The sequence below is a fragment of the Oryzias melastigma genome, linkage group LG24, assembly GCF_002922805.2.
Source record: "Oryzias melastigma strain HK-1 linkage group LG24, ASM292280v2, whole genome shotgun sequence".
Lineage (NCBI taxonomy): Eukaryota > Metazoa > Chordata > Actinopteri > Beloniformes > Adrianichthyidae > Oryzias > Oryzias melastigma.
Window position 1 is genome coordinate 16,556,397 of NC_050535.1, and position 18,259 is coordinate 16,574,655.

The 18,259-nt window shown below is 38.2% G+C and overlaps 1 protein-coding gene across 4 annotated transcripts in view; it reads right to left on the bottom strand.

The window, feature by feature from the left end:
• Positions 1–15,958, bottom strand: part of nkain2 (sodium/potassium transporting ATPase interacting 2) — a 100,810-nt gene extending 84,852 nt beyond the window's left edge. Inside the window, exons 1-2 of one of the 4 annotated variants that reach the window (XM_024291409.2) lie at positions 15,651–15,956; positions 14,762–15,363 (exon numbers count right to left, since the gene is read on the bottom strand). In XM_024291409.2, coding sequence (XP_024147177.1) covers positions 14,762–14,815 — 54 coding nt within the window. In that variant the 5' untranslated portion in view covers positions 14,816–15,363; positions 15,651–15,956. Of the gene's footprint in view, positions 1–14,761 lie in introns of all 4 variants that reach the window. The other 3 variants (XM_024291408.2, XM_024291407.2, XM_024291410.2) reach the window with 3 other exon arrangements.
• Positions 15,959–18,259: the final 2,301 nt, after the last annotated feature.

Below are 18,259 nucleotides of genomic sequence, written 5' to 3' on the forward strand. Positions count from 1 at the left end.
CTAATAAAATAAGTAAAAAGAATCAAAGGTGACAAAAAATAAAGAATTTAAACATAAAAAAATTTATGTTCTAAAGCTTTTAGTTTTACAGGAAAACAAAAAAAATATTTTGTTCTTAGTAGAAATGGACTTCCTGATTGATGTTTGAGGTCATGAATGTTTTTTAAATAAAAACAGGAATTGGAGTAAAAAGAAAAACTGGTAAATATTTTCATCTTTGACTCCCAAAAAACTGATGTGTTGGACGTGACTTTAACATTAGGAGTCTTACAATCGCTGAGACTAGATAACAAATAATCCAGCTGTGTTAGAGATCAATTTAAAGTCTCAGCCACATAGGAATATAGATTGAGTCCGCTTTTCTAAATCAAAGAACAGGATTCCATTTTTTACTGATACTGCTCTCCCACAGACGGTTTATGATGTCAGCGTGAGGAGACGCAGCCTCCTGGTTTCCAATCATTCCTGCAGAATTGTGAGATGTTTTCACCAAACTCTCCACTGCCAGAATCAAGAGGAAAAACATGTGTTTTCTTCTAGAATAAATACAGGAAAAATAATTAACTAAAACTTTTGGAAATACTGCTTTTAAGTTCTTCTGGTATCTAACTAAATGCCTTCAAAACCACTGAATTTCTTGATTCATTTTGGTTTTAGTCTCTTGATTGCTAGATTTTGGGGCTGCACAGTGGTGTAGCGGTTAGCACTCTCACCTAACAGTGAGGAGTCCCTGGTTTGAATCCCAGCTGGAACATTTCAATGTGGAGTTTGCATGTCCGGTTTGTGCATGTGTGGGTTTTCTCTCACAGTCCAGAAGCATGCTTCATATTTTAACTGATGATACTAAATTGTCCCTAAGTATGAATGTGGATAGAATGGATAGGCTCCAGCAACCCTGTGACTTCAAAGGGGATCAGGCAGCTTTGGATGGATGGATGGGTGAGTGGTTGGATGTATCTAGTTAATGTCCTCATTACCATTACAGATAAAAGTGCTGTCATGCGATTAATTTCTTTGTGCGATTAATTAATTGTGACCTGTAATTAATTAATCAAATTAAGGCAGCCCCACGACGCCAAGAGTATTGGGGGTCGCCCCACAATGCCAGCGTGCTGGAGGTTGCCCTGCAACCCTGAGAGTAGCGAAGGTCGCCCCACGACGCCAAGAGCAGCGGAGGTAGCCCCGCAACACCTAGAGTGGCGGAGGTCGCCCCGCGATGCCAAGAGTGGCGGAGGTCACCCTGCGACCCTGAGAGTAGCGGAGGTCGCCCTCAAGACGCCAAGAGCAGCGGAGGTAGCCCCGCAACACCTAGAGTGGTGGAGGTCGCCCCGCGATGAGGAGAGTGGCAGAGGCCGCCCCGCAATGCCAAGAGTGGCGGAGGTCACCCTGCGACCCCGAGAGTAGCGGAGGTCGCCCTGCGATGCCAAGAGTGACAAAGGTCACCCCACGACGCCAAAAATGCTGGAGGTTGCCCTGCGACCCCGAGAGTAGTGGAGGTCGCCCCACAACGCCAAGAGCAGCGGAGGTAGCCCCGCGATGCCAAGAATGGTGGAGGCCGCCGCGCAGCGCCAAGAGCAGCGGAGGTAGCCCCGCAACACCAAGAGTGGCGGAGGTCGCCCCGCGATGCCAAGAGTGGCGGAGGTCGCCCCGCGATGCCAAGGGTGGCGGAGGCCGCCCCGCGATGCCAAGAGTGGTGGAGGCCGCCGCGCAGCGCCAAGAGCAGTGGAGGTCACCCCGCGACACCGAGAACGGTAGATCTTGCTTGCTTGCTATACCGGCTCTTGGAAATCTGACATACAGGCGGATAAAGAGCTGTTGTGGGATGGAGAGGTAGGCAAGACAATAATAAAAAGATTCTCTAGTTACCTCAAGCTCAACTTACTGTCACTGTCAATCACATAATCACGTAATCCTCCGCTCAGCCCGCCTTCCCTAGCCCCGCCCCCTTTTTCGCATTTTTCAAATCTGGGCTGAGAGTGGAGTCAGCCTTCAACTGTCGTGTTTGGTTACCCTTTAAAAACCATTTAAACACATGACAACCTTTGAAAGCTTGACATTAAAACGAGGCCAAAAATGTAGCGATTTACAGAAGGGCTAACGCAACCTGAGCAAGCGGGAAAAGACACCGTTCTGTTGTCAAAATGAGTAATGAATACAAATATGAGACCAGGAGCTAAGAGCAGGTCTCAGATATCCAGATGACTGCACAGTGATGTGTCGGCCTGCGGCGTCAAAGCCTTCACAGGAAGGATCCCGGTGCTTCACCCCAAGGTGTTTTAGAGCATTTCTGTCAAACAGCGGAAGTCAGACAAGAAAATGCACCTGAGTTTGTTATTCATTTTCAGTTGCCTCCTATTCAAACCTGTATGCATGGACTTCATTGGAGGAACTTTGGGTAGAATGAATGCTGTTTTGGGACAGCTTTTTGATAGACTGATGGAGTTTCCCAACAACCACCAGTGTGTCAAAACTTGTTTTTTATTATTACAGCTTGTGAAATTCTATATATTTGTTTAAACTGCTATAAAAAATAAAGATTATGACTTGATAGAAATGAAAAAGAAAAAACTAAATCTATCATTCAATCGTTTTTTAATTTTGTTTTCCATTATTAGTTTAAGTATTGAATGTATCTTAAAGTAAAACACCCCAAAAGACCAAATAGAAAAAGAATAGATCAATACTTAGAACTAAGGTGATGAAAAACTCCCTCCTTCACCATCAGTGGTCTTAAGTGAAGGAAACAAATGCTCCAAACTGAGTAATTAAAAGTCACTCTTAGCTTGAATAAAGCCAATCCTTTGCAAGATGGGAGATCATTTGTATCCCAGCAGCACACGGTTGCCCAAAGTCTCTAAGTGAAGCTGACTAACAATAGAGGTTCAATTATTTTGGAAAGTTCAAACGCCTTAGATTTAATTACTGCAGCGGACACATTCCCTTTGAGTTCCAATAAAGTTTTTAATTTAAGCACCTTTGGTGCAGGTCGGCCGGTTGGATGTTTACAACCTCCAATTAGTTGCAGATGAACTGAGTGAGAAAAGGCCAACATAAACTTCTAATAAACGTCAAAACGTTTGTGGCGATTATTTGCTCTGTGGCCGAGCAGCAGCACTGAGTTACAATCATTAGAAACCACTGCCCGTTTTTTCTTCTGCTTTGTGTGTAGTAATGTTTCATACTTAACTTACAATTTATTTTTTGCTTCTTCTACAGAATTTATAACTGTTATAATTTAGGGGCTGCACGGTGGTGTAGTGGTTATCACTCTGGCTCAAATCCAAGCTAGGTCTTTTCTGTGTGGAGTCTGCATGTTCTCTCCATACATGTGAGTGGATTCGGTCTAACAACACAAAGTAATCGATGATTCAAACTGTCTCTAGTTGTAACAGCAACAGACTGGAAACCTATCCAGAGTGGACCCGCCTTCACCCAACAGTCACTGGGATAGGCTCCAGCAACCCCATCACTCCTTAAGGCATGTGTGTCAAAGTCAAGGTCCAAGGGCCGGATCCGGATCCAGATCATTTTATTTTATTGTTATTGATGGCCTGATGTTATCTTGTGCTTATTTCTAACTTGTATAATTTTGACAAAATATATTTTTATGGAGAGTAAAATATTGAAAGTTATTTAATGTTTGAGTTGATTTATTCTGGAATAATATTCCCGCCATATTATTACTTATTTATTAGCATCTTTTCATTTTTTTAGGCTATTTTGGAATGAAGCTAATATTTCAGCTACATACTAGCTGTATTGGCTAATTTAAGCTTTTTTCAGTTTTTTGTGGCTATTTCGGAATTTAGCTAATATTTCAGCTACATGCTAATTGATTTAGAAATTTTAGGGTTTTTTCAGTTTTTTAGGCTATTTTGAAATTTAGCTAGTAATACAGCTACATGCTAGCTGTTTTGAACAATTGACGTTTTTCTGTTTTTTTCAGTCCATTTTGGTATTTAGCTAGTTTTTAACTACATGCTAGCTTTTTTTTTATCTAATTTAGGCGTTTTTTCTTTTTTTTGCTATTTTGGAATTAAGCTAATATTTCAGCTACAGACTAGCTGTATTGGCTAATTTAAGCTTTTTCAGTTTTTTTTTGTGGCTATTTTGGAATTAAGCTAATATTTCAGCTACATGCTAGTTGATTTAGAAATTTTAATTTTTTTCAGTTTTTTAGGCTATTTTGGAATTTAGCTAATATTTCAGCTACATGCTAGCTGTTTTGGCTAATTTAGGCTTTTATTTTTACGTTTTTTTGGGCAGTTCTGGTGTTAGGCTGATGTTTATATACGCTAGATATTTTGGCTAATTTAGACTTTTTTTTAGTTTCTTAGGATATTTCGAAGTTTAGCAATTGTTATCATTTTTTAGGCTAATAGTTACATTAAAAAGTTACGTTTTTACAGTATTAAAAATGTAGTTTTAGAGTATTCAATAAATGTTTATCCTGTTTGGCCCGCAACCTAAGCTGTGTTTTGGATATTGTCCCCCTGTGTGATTGAGTTTGACTCCCCTGGGATAGATGGATGTTAGAATTTACATCTTTACTTCTGTTTTTTTCATTATAAGCTCTCTTGGCTGAGTATATTTTCATAATTTATTAGATATTTTGGTAGTTTTCTATTTCCACAGATCCAAGTTGAGTTCTGTCCTGTTAGTTTTAAGTTCTGGTTAACTGCTCACACCTGCTGTTCAGTTCTGTTCACCACAGCTGCCTCTGGTCTCATTTTTCTGTGTGTGTGGAAGTGGCTCCCTGGATTCATTTGTCATTTGCCAGATTTATGTACCAGGAGTAGCATTGAGAAGTCTGTTGTCAAATCTCTGTTTTGTTTTCCAAATGTTTTTATTTATGTATTTTTCATTTCTGATTTTGTTGTTCGAGTTTATTATTTACACAAGAATTTTAGCTCCAGTGTTTGCATTCTTTTCATTAACATAACTCCTGGTTGTATTATTTCTTCTTCACCCACCCTGGTAACGGATCGAGGAATTAGATGGAAGTTCAGGACAAAAACAATCGCATTGATTCATATTTTACCCGACGATCGAGTTACTGAAAACGTCCCGTGCCCAAAGCTGAGGTCCTGATTGGCAGAGGTGATGTGTGACCTGTCAAACTTAAGATATTTAAATTTTGGCTCAATTCCACCCAATTGTTGCATTGTCGCTCAAATCGAGTTGCTGCCAGTCCTCCGTGCCCGTCTCAAAGTGCGCTATGGGACTTCAGATCGCCTCATTTCACATGACTTAGCATTAAAACTGCTCCTCCGTTCGGTGTGAACGCACCTTAAGAGTTACGGTATGTCAAAGGATGTGTTTTATTTAGGTGTGACCAAAAACATCTCCCTTGTAAAATGTTAATAAATCAAATGATGTTTCACTTGTAGCTAGCTAGTCTACCACATTTTAGCTTAAATCTCAATTTTTTTAAGTTTTGCAATGAGCAGCATGTACTGCTGCGCCCCTCCCACATACCGATTTGCACCTTTATACATAATCTTGATTATGACATGAGTTATATTTATAAAAATGTAATAAAAGTTAACAAAACCACCTTTTTTTGTTGACCATTTCTATTTAGTAGACGTTTTGGGATTTGGAGAAAATGGATTGGTCGATTACATCTGCTGACAGGATTTACTCAAGCACAGGTAAAGGAGGAAAACATTTACAAGACCCTACACAGAAACAGGACATGCAGCTGGTATGTGACATTCATAAGAAAAATTACAGTTGGTAAATGGAAAAAAATTATATACATCTTTACTCTCTACGCTGACGGAGACAACTACAATAACTATGATTTCAGAATTCCCTGTGCCTTTACAAATGAATGAAAATATTCATGGTGCAATTCATTTATCCATAAGACATAAAAATTCTGAAGAACGTTCGGTTTAGGTGGAGTTAAAGTTAAAAAAACACCAAATGTCTTCTTCCCTAAAAACCATAAGAATGCATCTGGAAGAACCTTCAAGCCATAAGACCGACTCTGTACATGAATCTCATGAGAGCTACAGGAGGAAAAATAATGTTTTGTGCACAAAATCCATTGAAAGCCATTGAATGGACCACCAGTTTAGTCACAGGTCAAGGTGTGACTCTTTGGAACAGAGAGGAAGGTGAAGGAGGATGGAGACAAACATGAACACAAAAGGTGGAAAGATGGAGAACAGGAACAAGAAAGGCCGATAAACTGTGAAAAAGGAAACCCGACAGGAAATCTATAGGCTCAGAGCTGGAACTCTGCGTGGGTCTTGTTGAGTGCAGCGTAGCACAAAAAAAGAGAAAAAAAAATAAACGATTTAAAAAAAAAAAATCTAACTAAGTTGTTCCAATACGGACAGATATCTAAAGATCCTGCTTGCTGTTACAGAGCTGAGCTGTGTTTGCTTTCAGCTCCAACACTCTCAAAGTAGATTTGCTTTGAAAGCTTAAACCTAACAGCATGAGCTGGATACAGATTGCAAAACAACTATGACCAAGAATTTCTAATAATTTGACACAGTACAGCAAATGTGCTGGAATTCATCTGAGAAAGAAAATAATTTGGGAAAAAAAGGACAATTTAGGTTAATTTGCAAATGTGAATAGAAGAAAATTGCCTTTTTTTTCTTTATTAGTAAAACTGAATGAAAACGTAATGTTACTTTGTGAAGGAAAGTCAGTAATATTTGTCTTTTTTAAGGTTTTATGTCTTTATGGACTTTTAAAATTGCACTGTTAGCATGTGGAGCTAAATTAGGGCCAATATTATTTGAAACCCAAATAAAACAAAGTGAAAAAAATATTGGTGCTTGTCCAAAAAAGATGTGAAATTTTGGAAACTTCACTATTCTAAAACAAATGTAATAATTTTCAGCTTCAAATGTTATTATTTTTTTTATTCTATCTAATTATCCAAGTTCTCTGAGTCAGTGAAAGCAGTTACCACCCTCTTCGATTTTGATTGGTCCTTCGTGTTAGCCCCGCCCCAACGTGCCACAACGGGGCCAAAAGTTTTGAAACAGAAATTTTCAGATTTAATAAAAAAAAAAAAAAAAAGAATGGAGAGTGAAAAAAACATTTTGAAATTGAAATTTTGAGTTTTGAAACCTAAAAAACGAAGCTGAAAATAATTACGTTTATTTTAGAAAAGCAAAAAATTTCAGATATTTTACTTTTTTTTTTGGTCAAACACCAATAGTTTTTACAATTTGTTTTATCTGGGTTTCAAATAATATTGGCACCAATTTAGCCCCATATCTCCACAGATTTGCAATTATAAAAGTGCGCCCCACTCACATGCACAGATAGCATTTCTGCATTCATGCCACAGCTTCCAAGAGGTAAATTATTCATTATGTCCCTCAGTGGTGGAAATGTCACAGGAATGTACTGCCCCAGACAGACAAACACTGTGTCTCAGATAGCTTTTGTCTTTTCGCCTCAAGTAAGAAAATCCTTACACTTTCAAAAATTCAAGACAAAAATACTGCATCTTGAAATGGATTTTATTGAATTACCTATACAAGCAACATTATCCACACAGCCTCATTTCTGAAAGATTGATTATTGTGTCTTTTTGCCATCGGATTATGAATTATCATCGGAATGTAATTAATCACTACACTGCAGTACAAGCCTGTAATTTTACTCCATTGACTCCATTCAATTAACGTACAAACCGGCAACATAATTAAAGATCCATCAACATCAAACACCCACGAGTCGTCTGCGAGGCTTCACTCATCCAGCCGATAGTGGGGAGTCACGCTCCTGTCATCTAGTTGAGCCGGAGGTCTGAGTCATGGTTTCGGTGACAGCAGCCGGTGGGCACTATGGACTGATCCAGCCATGAGGACCACTGACACAGACAGTGAGTCACCGGTGACATGGAATGTATTTGTGGATTCGCTGGCATGGGTGCTGTGTGTGTGTGGGTGCTTGTGCGATGTTGTTGGCAAAAACATTTATCACATGTGATGCTTTCTCTGTGATCAATCCAACTTTTTTACTTAGTTTTATCTTTTAGATTCAACTAGCCAATTTGTTTCTTTCTTACAAGAGTACAAAGTAGACTTGGGAAGTATTCAAATTTTCAATATTCCTCCAGATTTTACCTCAGTATACAGTATTACCATGACTAATAAGGAACTTTGTAAGCACCACTTAAGTTGCATTACCAAACTGCTGCGTTTGCCCCACTGTACAAAACGGAATTCAGACCACAATTATTAAAACAATAACAACATGAAATGGCTGAATTAACCATTTTTTTAAATAGCAGAACAAATATATTGGAAAACTAAATAGTATAAAATTAACAAAGCATTTACAGCAGGGGTGTTAAACTCAATCGCACAAGGGGCCAACATCCAAAACACACCTCAGGTCGTGGGTCGAACAGGATAAACATTTATTGAAGACTCTAAAATGACATTTTTAAAACTGTAACTTTTAACATAATTATAAGCTAGATATATAGTACTACCTGTGATAATGCTAGTGTGAATGCTGTACGCTGAATTTGGCCGCTGAAGATGCTAGTGCTGATAGCTGCAGATGCTTAAATTAATAGCTAAAAATGGTGAAGCTGATAGCTGAAATCACTGAAGCTAATAGCTAAAAGCGCTGAAGCTGATAGCTAAAAACGCTGAAGCTGATAGCTGAAATCAATTAAGCTGATAGCTGAAAACTCTGAAGCTGATAGCTGAAATCACTGAAGCTAATAGCTAAAAACGCTGAAGCTGATAGCTGAAAACACTCAAGCTGATAGCTAAAAACTCTGAAGCTGATAGCTGAAATCCCAGAAGCTAATAGCTAAAAACAATGAAGTTGATAGCTGAAATCACTGAAGCTAATAGCTGAAAACGCTGAAGCTCATAGCCAGGTAAATTTTAGCTACATGCCAAATTAGCCTAAAAAACAAAAAAAACCTAGCATGTAGTTGAAATATTAGCTAAACACTAAAACTGACCGAAAAAACAGAAAAAAGCCTAAATTAGCCAAAACAGCTAGCATGTAGCTGAAATACTAGATAAACTCCAAAATAGCCTTAAAGATTTTAGTATATTCCAAAAAAACCTCTAAAAAGCTAGCAGAATGCCAATTTCTTAAATGTTAAAACCGTAACTTTTTCGCATAACTATGAAGAATAAAAAGGCAGGAATATTATTCCAGAATAAATCAATTTGAACATTAAATAACTTTCAATATTTTACTCTCCATAAAAATATATTTGTTCAAAATTAAACAAGTTAGAAATAAGCACAAGATAACATCGGGCCATTAATAGCAATAAAATGGAATTAATTACGTGGAGGCCTGAATATTCCATGTGGAATGTTTGAGACTGTCTACTTCCGCACTAGCTGAATCTCAGTGAGCGCGCACATGCGACATATGCATGGAGAAATGGCATCAGCTGACTCAAAAGTGTCTCGAACATTTCCTGATGATCGCAAAGCATAATTATCATCCAAAGCATAGTGATGCCCTCTCGTACTTAACTGAGACAGAAGGAGGCAAGCACTTTTTAGGAAACAGAGACGGAGTGACAGTCCTCATGAGAAGTATGCAGTCTATTGTTCTGGATTAGAAAAAAATTCTATTCAAGCAATATTCCTTTGTTCTTTAATAACTGTTTTACACAGCATGATCAGAAGTATTTTTAATGACAATATATGAGTAATTATTCAGCAGCAGATGATGTTTAACTTCATTTTTGTATATAGACATGAGTTTAAGAACTATTTTAAGCAAAAACTCCTTCATTCAATTAAAGGCAAATGTAGAAGTTGTGGGAAAAAAAGTGATGAACAGGTGCAATCTATCAAAAGCAAGTACAAATGAATTTGATTAATTACGAACCCACGATGACATAACTTTTGAAGCACACACATCTTCAAGCCTGACTCATTGATCTCTGCTCGGCTGCAGTAGCGTTAGCTCCATGCAATTAGCGTAGCTAATGAAGCGGGAGAAAAACTGCTGTTAAATTACACAAACCGCCAGTTTTTCCACTTAAGGCACACTGACCAGAAGTGTTTTTCACTCTGTGAGGTTTCCAAAAAAAAATACTCACATGGTAGAAACAATTACTTTCAGCTATGGGTCTCAGAAACTCTTAATTTGTGGTTAGCAAGGTTGCAAAAGACTGAGGGCACTGCGGTTTCTGCTGCCTTTTCATTGTGAAGCACATCCTTTAAAAAAGTGGAAAAAGCACTACAAAGAGAACTAATTGTCCACAGCCAAACTAACATACAGTCAGACGTCCAGCGCAGCTTGTGGCGCTATCATCTAGCTTAGCTATTACAGCAGCTAACAGAGCAAAACATGTTGTTGACTGTGGTTTGGCATTAGTTCCACTGCATTAGACACAATGACTATCTTTGTGACAGCATCTCATTCACACACACTCCCTTCCTTTCAGCAGCAGAAATCTGCAGCATCCCCATTCACAGCACAGTGGCGTGTTTCATGTATACACGCCACATGTGGAAATGCCATTAGCACTCTGATGTAAACATGTTCACCGGCACCGTCGTATCTCCTATTCTGATGAAAGTGAGCCAGGCGGCGCTTTTTTTCATGGCACTCACTCTAACATCAGTCATACACATTATATGTTAGTGGTTCACTTTTACTGAAGCCATAAAGGTCCATTCAACAAGGTTCCATTTGGTACACATACTGTGGTTAACTATAATGGAGATGTGCACATAAAAAGTCATGTAACTTTCATCCTGCATGACAATACACCAGTTTCCAAGACATATGAAGGAGAAGCTCTATAAAATATAATTTCATAAAACTACTGATAGAAATCCAGGCCAAAAACGGCTTTTTATTGAGTACCTCCACAATCTACCCGACTCCATCCCATGAAAGTTTATATGGTGAAATAGTCTATAAAAGGAGGTAAACTAAAAATGACAAGAAAATCCCATCCAGTAAAGCAACTAGGAGTACCAATAACTCTTGGAGAAAACATCTCTCCTTTTAGGGTTACCATTACAAGAACAACCAGAGACTTTTAAGATGTTTTTTCTCTGGAGATATCATTGTAAGAACCATTTGTGATATCAGTATCTGCATAATTGCTGATTCATGGTGAAAGATGAATGTGCCAAAGCAACAAATGGAGAAATCTTGAAGGGAAATCCTCTTCAAATCCATCGAAGTTGACCCTAAAGATAAAATGTCTTAGGGTCCTTCACAGTTTTGACTTGTCCTAAACTTTAACTCTTTTAGACCTGATTTGTTGCTCCAGTGTTGACAGTCTTTCGACAACTGTAACCCTTCAATCGTTGACGCAAATAACGCAATTCCAGTGGATTCTGAAGCGGAGAAAAGCAGCCCTCCACTGATGCGCAACACTTTACGTTAGTAATATGTTTCATATCATGACAAGGCGATATGTAGTGTCACTTTTCTCCACATCAGAGTCGGCCGATTCACACTGATTGTGTGGACGGTTGAGGAGTTACGATACTAAAACTACATTTTTAACTACATATATAGCATTACCTGTAATAATGCTAGTGAGAATGCTGGAAGCTGAATTTGGCTGGTGAAGATGTTAAGTTAAGTTAAAGTCCCACAATTTGTCACGCACCTAAGTGTGTGAAATTTGTTCTCCGCATTGGACCCATCCCCTGGGGGAGTGGTGAGCTGCAGACACAGACGCGCTCGGGAACCATTTGGTGGTTTTACCCCCCAGTCCAACTCCTTAGCGCTGAGTGTCAAGCAGGGAGGCACTGGGTCCCTTTTTTAGAGTCTTTTGTATGACTCGGCCGGGATTTGAACCCACAACCTTCCAATCTCAGGCCGGACACTCTACCACAAGGCCACTGATCTGGAGGGCCGGATAGAATTATGTGGAGGGCCGGATCCCAAACAAGCGCTTACAAACTGTGACATTGTCTAGGTCAGGGAAAGGGAACTCCAGTCCTCGAGGGCCAATGTTTCTGCATGATTTCCAGACATTCAAGCCCTACTCATGACTGATCACCTGGTTCAGGTGTGTTCAGCCAATCAGAACATGCCAGAGCATGTATGTTGTAAAACATGCAGGATTGCTGCCCTTGAGCCCTGGAATTGTCTATCCCTGGTATAAGTTGACTTAAAATTCACTCTAAAGTGTGACAGTGTGAAATCAAACCAGAACACTAAATAACAGTTTGGGGATTCCCAGCTATATTAAACTAAGCAGGCCTAAACACACCCATCCTGCCAGCCTGTTAAACCCTAAAAGAAACTCTAAAGGGCAGAAGAGAGGCGCAGCGTTTACTGAGCCAATATACAATAGGGAAAATATGATTTTCACTGCTTTACCGCCTACGCGTTTGCCAACACATTTCTTCAGCAATTCTGTGAAGTGCAAATGTGCCATAAAGAGCCCAGAAAACTACGTGGTTCCTCCGGGGAGCTCCCCATTCTCCATTTCTCAGACTATTCAAAGAAAAAGTTAAGATACATTTGAACAAAAAAAAAAAAGTTTTGTTTTTTTATAACACAAAACCCACAGTAGGGTGTCAATTTGTTCACATTTTAGAGTAGGGATAACTCGATTAGTCGACAAATCGACTATTAAAATTGTCTATGACTAATTTAAGAGTGGATTAGTTGTTACTTTATATTATATGGAGTAGAGTGTAGTAAAGTTGAAAGTTCTAATGGAATTATGATAACTCTTTGGACTATTGTGGCATTTATTACATTTTTTAGGCTATTTTGGAGTTTATCAAATATTTCAGCTACACGCTAGTTATTTTGGCTACATAAGGATTTTTTCTTTTTTTGGGCTAATTTGGAGCTTAGCTAATACTCTAGCTACATGCTAGGTATTTTAACTAATTTAGGATTTTTTTCAGATTCTTTTTGGCTAATTTGGAGTTTGGCTAATATTTCAGCTGCATGTTAGCTATTTTTGCTAATTTAGGACTTTTAGGAAATTTTTGAGTTTATCTTATATTTCAGCGACATGCTAGCTATTTTGGCTAATTAAGGTTTTTGTCAGTGCTTTTTTTTTGGGTTAATTTGGAGTTTAGCTAATATTTCAGCTATATGCTAGCTATTTTGACTAATTTAGGATTTTTTCAGATTTTTTTGGCTAATTTGGAGTTTAGCTAATATTTCAGCTGCATGTTAGCTATTTTTGCTAATTTAGGACTTTTTAGGAAATTTTGGAGTTTAATTTATATTTCAGCGACATGCTAGCTATTTTGGCTAATTTAGGACTCTTTTCAGATTTTTTTGGCTAATTTGGAGTTTAGACAATATTTTTTGATAATTTGGGATTTTTTTATGCTGATCCTGAGTTCAGATAATATTTCAGCTGTATGCTAGCTATTTTGGCTAATTTAGGATTTTTTCAGATTTTTTTTTGGCTAATTTGGAGTTTAGCTAATATTTTTTGATAATTTGGGATTTTTTTATGCTAATCCTGAGTTCAGATAATATTTCAGCTGTATGCTAGCTATTTTGGCTAATTTCATCGGTTTTGGTTTGCTTTTCAGGCTGTTTTTCTAGAGTTTAGCTAATATTTTCTCTGCATGCTAGCTATTTTGGCTAACTTAGGTTTTTTTCAGTTTTTTAAAGGAATTTGGCATTTAACTAATATTTTAGCTGGCTATCCTCTGAGTATTTTCAGCATCTTTAGCTATCAGCATTAGCATCTTCATCGGCCAAATTCATCTTACAGCATTCACACTAGCATTATCACAGGTATATCTGCTATATATCTAGTTTTTAGTTAGTTTAGTTTTAGTCAGTAAAGCTAATAATGATTAAAATGTGTGTTTTATATTCCACTTTGCGCATGACCCATTAGTTGAGTAATCGGAAAAAATAATCGGTGATTAGTGGACGATTAAAATAATCGTCTATTAAGTATTGTTTGCAAACTGTGACAGCTGACATCTATTGTGTAATATAAATGTTCCAGGCTCTCCATACCTCTGAATCTAAAGCAGGTTCCTTTGATGATTTCGTTTTAGGAAAGAGGAAAAAAAAGAACACATGTAAGAGCAAAACGACTGCATTTCCAGGTAGAGCTGAATAATGCATGGATTACATCAAAAGAAGGGTGAATTTGGGATATTTTCCTTTTTTCTCTTAGTTTTTAGATTAAAGGCTTTGAACTCCTTTTGTGCATGCTAACTAGGAACTATTTCATTTATTAATAATAATTGATAACACTATTTATAGTCCCAAAGTAGGGCAGTTTGTTTGGCCTGTTTCAACATCAGTCCAGTAACAATTCACTGCATGCAAATGTAAGGAGCAAAATTAGATTCAAAAATGGGAGTTAGTTTAGTCTTTTTTTCAGTTATTGTCTCTGGGATGCCAGTCTAGACTGGAGACACAGATGCTGATGGGAGACAGAGGGGTTACCGCCAGAAAGTTTAGGTCAAATATTCCACAAAGCCGGAGGAATCTGAGGCCGATCCATCCAAACCACGTTTTCCTCCCACTTCCAATCCATCAGAGGTCGGCGTTGACACTGAAAGCTCTTATCTGCAGCATATTTCAATTACTCAATATCTCCAGCAACATCATGACCTTTTATACACCTATTACTGTCTGAAAATGTGACCTTTGAGTAATCCATCTAACCTCTTGTCTGCAGATCCTCACGCTGCAGACGTGTCTCTGGCTGATTCCCCGGGATAACCTGTTTGTTTGTTTAGCTTTCACTTAAAAAAAAAAAACAGTTTCCGCTCCTCTGATTGATCCCCCCCCTTACAAAATCAATAGTAATTGTAGTACTTACCAGCTGCATGCCACAGATGAAGGCCAAGGTGCATCTGCCACTACAGCACCCCATGATGTCCCCCTCCCTCTCTGCGGTGGTCCACGTGGAGCTCAGCTCCCAGATCTCTCCCGTCACAATCCGACAGCTTCCTCGGAGGGGGGTGTCGCCTGTCTGGCCAGCAGCCCAGGTAGGGGCGGCTTCAAAGTGAGGAGTTCAGCCCCTTTGCTCTGAGGGGCTCAACGCTGTCTGCTTCATTCCACTTTTAGGGGCCCAAACGGGGACAACGAATGATTCAGCCGGTGGGATGCATTCCCGCTGACAATCGGAGTAAGCAAATAAATCTGACCTGGTTTATTGGGTTTATTTTTCCTTTTTTTTTTTTCAAAAAGTGCCAAAAAAGCAGCACCTGCTGACCCACTAATTCCAGTAGAGCTGCATCCTCGTCCCCATCATTCACAGAGCCAAACGTCGGTATTAGATGGAGATATTCAGATTAGATCGCTTGTTTAGTAATGCAATTAAGCGCCACTTTGTGTTATGGCTTATTAGAAAAGCCTAATTTGTTTCCAGGCGGAGTAAACAAGTGAAAGTGGTCCCTGGATCTCCCTCTCCTCTTCTCTCTGGGGGAGAAAAATCAAGAATCCTCAGAAGAAAGAAACTTCTGCTGTCAGATGTATTATTATTATGATTCAAAATGATGTGTTTTATCCATCTTTGCTCATTTTTGTTGCATGGATGCTAAGAAATATCACCAGATCTCTGGATGATGATGAGTCCTCTGGTTCATCTCCACATCAGATTCCCTTTAAACATCCAGCTTATTTTTTGGTGAGCCTCCTTCGCAGCAGCAGCAGCAGCAGAGATCACATGGAGGAGAAAAAAATAAATAAACAAAAACAGAAAATACCACATGTCCAGATTTCGGCGGAAACCATGGCTGTGAAATCCCAGGTAAGTCTCCAAACGCCGCGGGGGAAAAAAGGAGCGCCGGAAGTTTATTCTGTCATCTCGGGCTTGTCTTCAAGGGTTTGGAAAAGAGGGGAGACAATGGAAACCAGGATGGACCAACGGACCGAGAGAGACAGCCGAGAGGAGCGTCTCCCGCCCGCCATCTGTCAAGTCAAACGACACGCCCTCGTGCGCCTGCGCCGGAACGGAGTTTCACAATAAAAGTCTTCCCATGTAGACTCACCAGACCTTTATTTTTGGATTGTCTCCTATCATAAAAATATTTATACATATCATAGATTAGAATGCTCATCTAAAAATGTTCTTATATATGTTATCAAAGAAAAAAATTAAAATTATTTTAGAATTTTATTTTCTTTTTCTTTTTTTGTTTCTTCCATTACTTCCATTACCCCTGTATGGCAAACTCACTGATTAAAATTTCAATATAACCTTGAAAACTTGATGGGGGACCTCACAGAGGAGCTCACTAGCTCAGAACAGCAGAGCTCGCTAGCTAAATACAGAGGTACTCGCTAGTTGGATAAAGCAGAGCTCGCTAGTTTGCTGTAGAGGAGCTCACTAGCTTGCTTCAGCCGAGCTAACTTTTTTTTTTGCAGAGCTAACTAGCATGCTACAGAGGAGCTCACTAGGATGCTACAGCACAGCTCGCCAGCACGCTACGGTGTGTACCGGGCGGCTGGCTAGCGTAGCAAGCTAACCCCCTGAATCCCCACTTAAGTCAATGTGGCAAACACAGGTACAGTCACCACAGAATCTGTGGACAATCCCACATTTGGCCACTTTTACACAATATGGGGCCCGTTTGCCCTTGCTGGCTGGGTTCAGAGCTTATTTACACCCATCTACTCTTAGAAAAAGAAAAAAAAAAAGTTATTCCCTGCATCCATTAGGGAGAAATCTGCAACCTTCAACAATTAAAGAGCCTTTCTGGAGGATTTCATATTAACAACATCACAGATACTTATATCACCCTTTAGAAAAATCAGTCACCGATATGTAATTATGGTATTCTTACTATAATGAGAAATGCAAATACTTTTGGGGTTTTTTTTCAAGCATAAATAAAACAGAAACACACAAATGAAACAGCTTTTTTTTAACATAAATATGAATTAGTTTCCAATTCTTTAGAGGGTTACATGACTTTCCTTCAAATTAAAAGACATTCTGTGCCACATAAAATCAGTAGTAGTGAAATGTCATTAGTGATGAAATATAACCACACATAAAAGCACCGTTTGTGGTGCATCTCAACCAGAAATTCATAAATCTAAATGAAAAATATACAAAGCAGAGCTAATAAAGTGACCCTTATCAAGTTGTTCATAATTATCCTTGATTTTTTTAATGCAAAAATAGGAAGTGCACCTTAAATTCTGGTATGTGAATTCTAGTTGTGTGAACTGACTTCAAATTATTTTCTGTGGTAAATAGCATTCAAACATCTGTCAAAATGTTTAAGTTTTGCTAAACTATGAAGCCAAACTGCTTGATGGATTGTTGGAGCATTATGGGTAATGTAGTCAGGATCCTGATGGAGTGATACATACTGTCCTTCAATTGTTTGTGAAGGTGTTTTTTTTTTTTTTTTGTAACGAATGGCTACTCTAAAAAATATTTCCTTAAAAGAGTTTGGAAAATTCATGTCGTTAGCATTAGCCTTCGATGGCTAATGGGAAATTCCATTAAACATTAGCATCAAGCTAGCAGACTTTAGCTTTGCGTGCTAAATCGATCTATATTTTTATGAATCGATTATTGATCTGTTAATGTGATTCAAATCAATTAATCAATTTTAGCAACCCAGTTTTAGTGAGAGCACCACCCATCAGTTAGCATTTTTTTTAATTTCTTATAATACCATTAAATCCCAACAAACTATTTATTATAAACTTTATTTTAATGGGATACTTTTCATTTCTTTACATAAACCAGAAATATTTCTAAATAACTAAAAATACAGTTATTTTCTGATTTAAAGACCAGAAATAAAACAAAATCCTTATTCTTTTGTCAATAATAAATCTGGGTTCACGTGAAAATCCTAAATTTAAATCATTTTAACAGGAAAATTATACAAATACTTATTTTACTCAGAACTAAAAAAGAAAGAGGTTTGATCACTAAAAAACAAATAAATCTGTTCCTTCTCGTTTGGGCCTCGAGGCTCTGAAAGTCAAGCAGCCACAGGGTAATAAGTGGTTTATGATGTAATTAGCCAATAAAAATAAGAAATCAATCAGAGTTCATAGACAGTTCTAGGAGAGCATATTTATTTTATGACAGAAGATTAAATCTAAACTGAAAATAATGAAGCACTGGCTCAATTAACAAAAGTTATGTAATTAGTAACGGTTGAAATTATTTGTTTTCATCAAATTTAAACATTGAGGTGATGGTTTACTCACCTCAAAAAAAAATATTTGATAAAAACTAATAATTTCAAATGTAGCAAATTACATAGCTTTTGTTAATTGATTCAATATTTCATTTTTTACTGTGTAAAAACTGCACTATAAATACAAGCTTGGTGAGTTTGAGAGA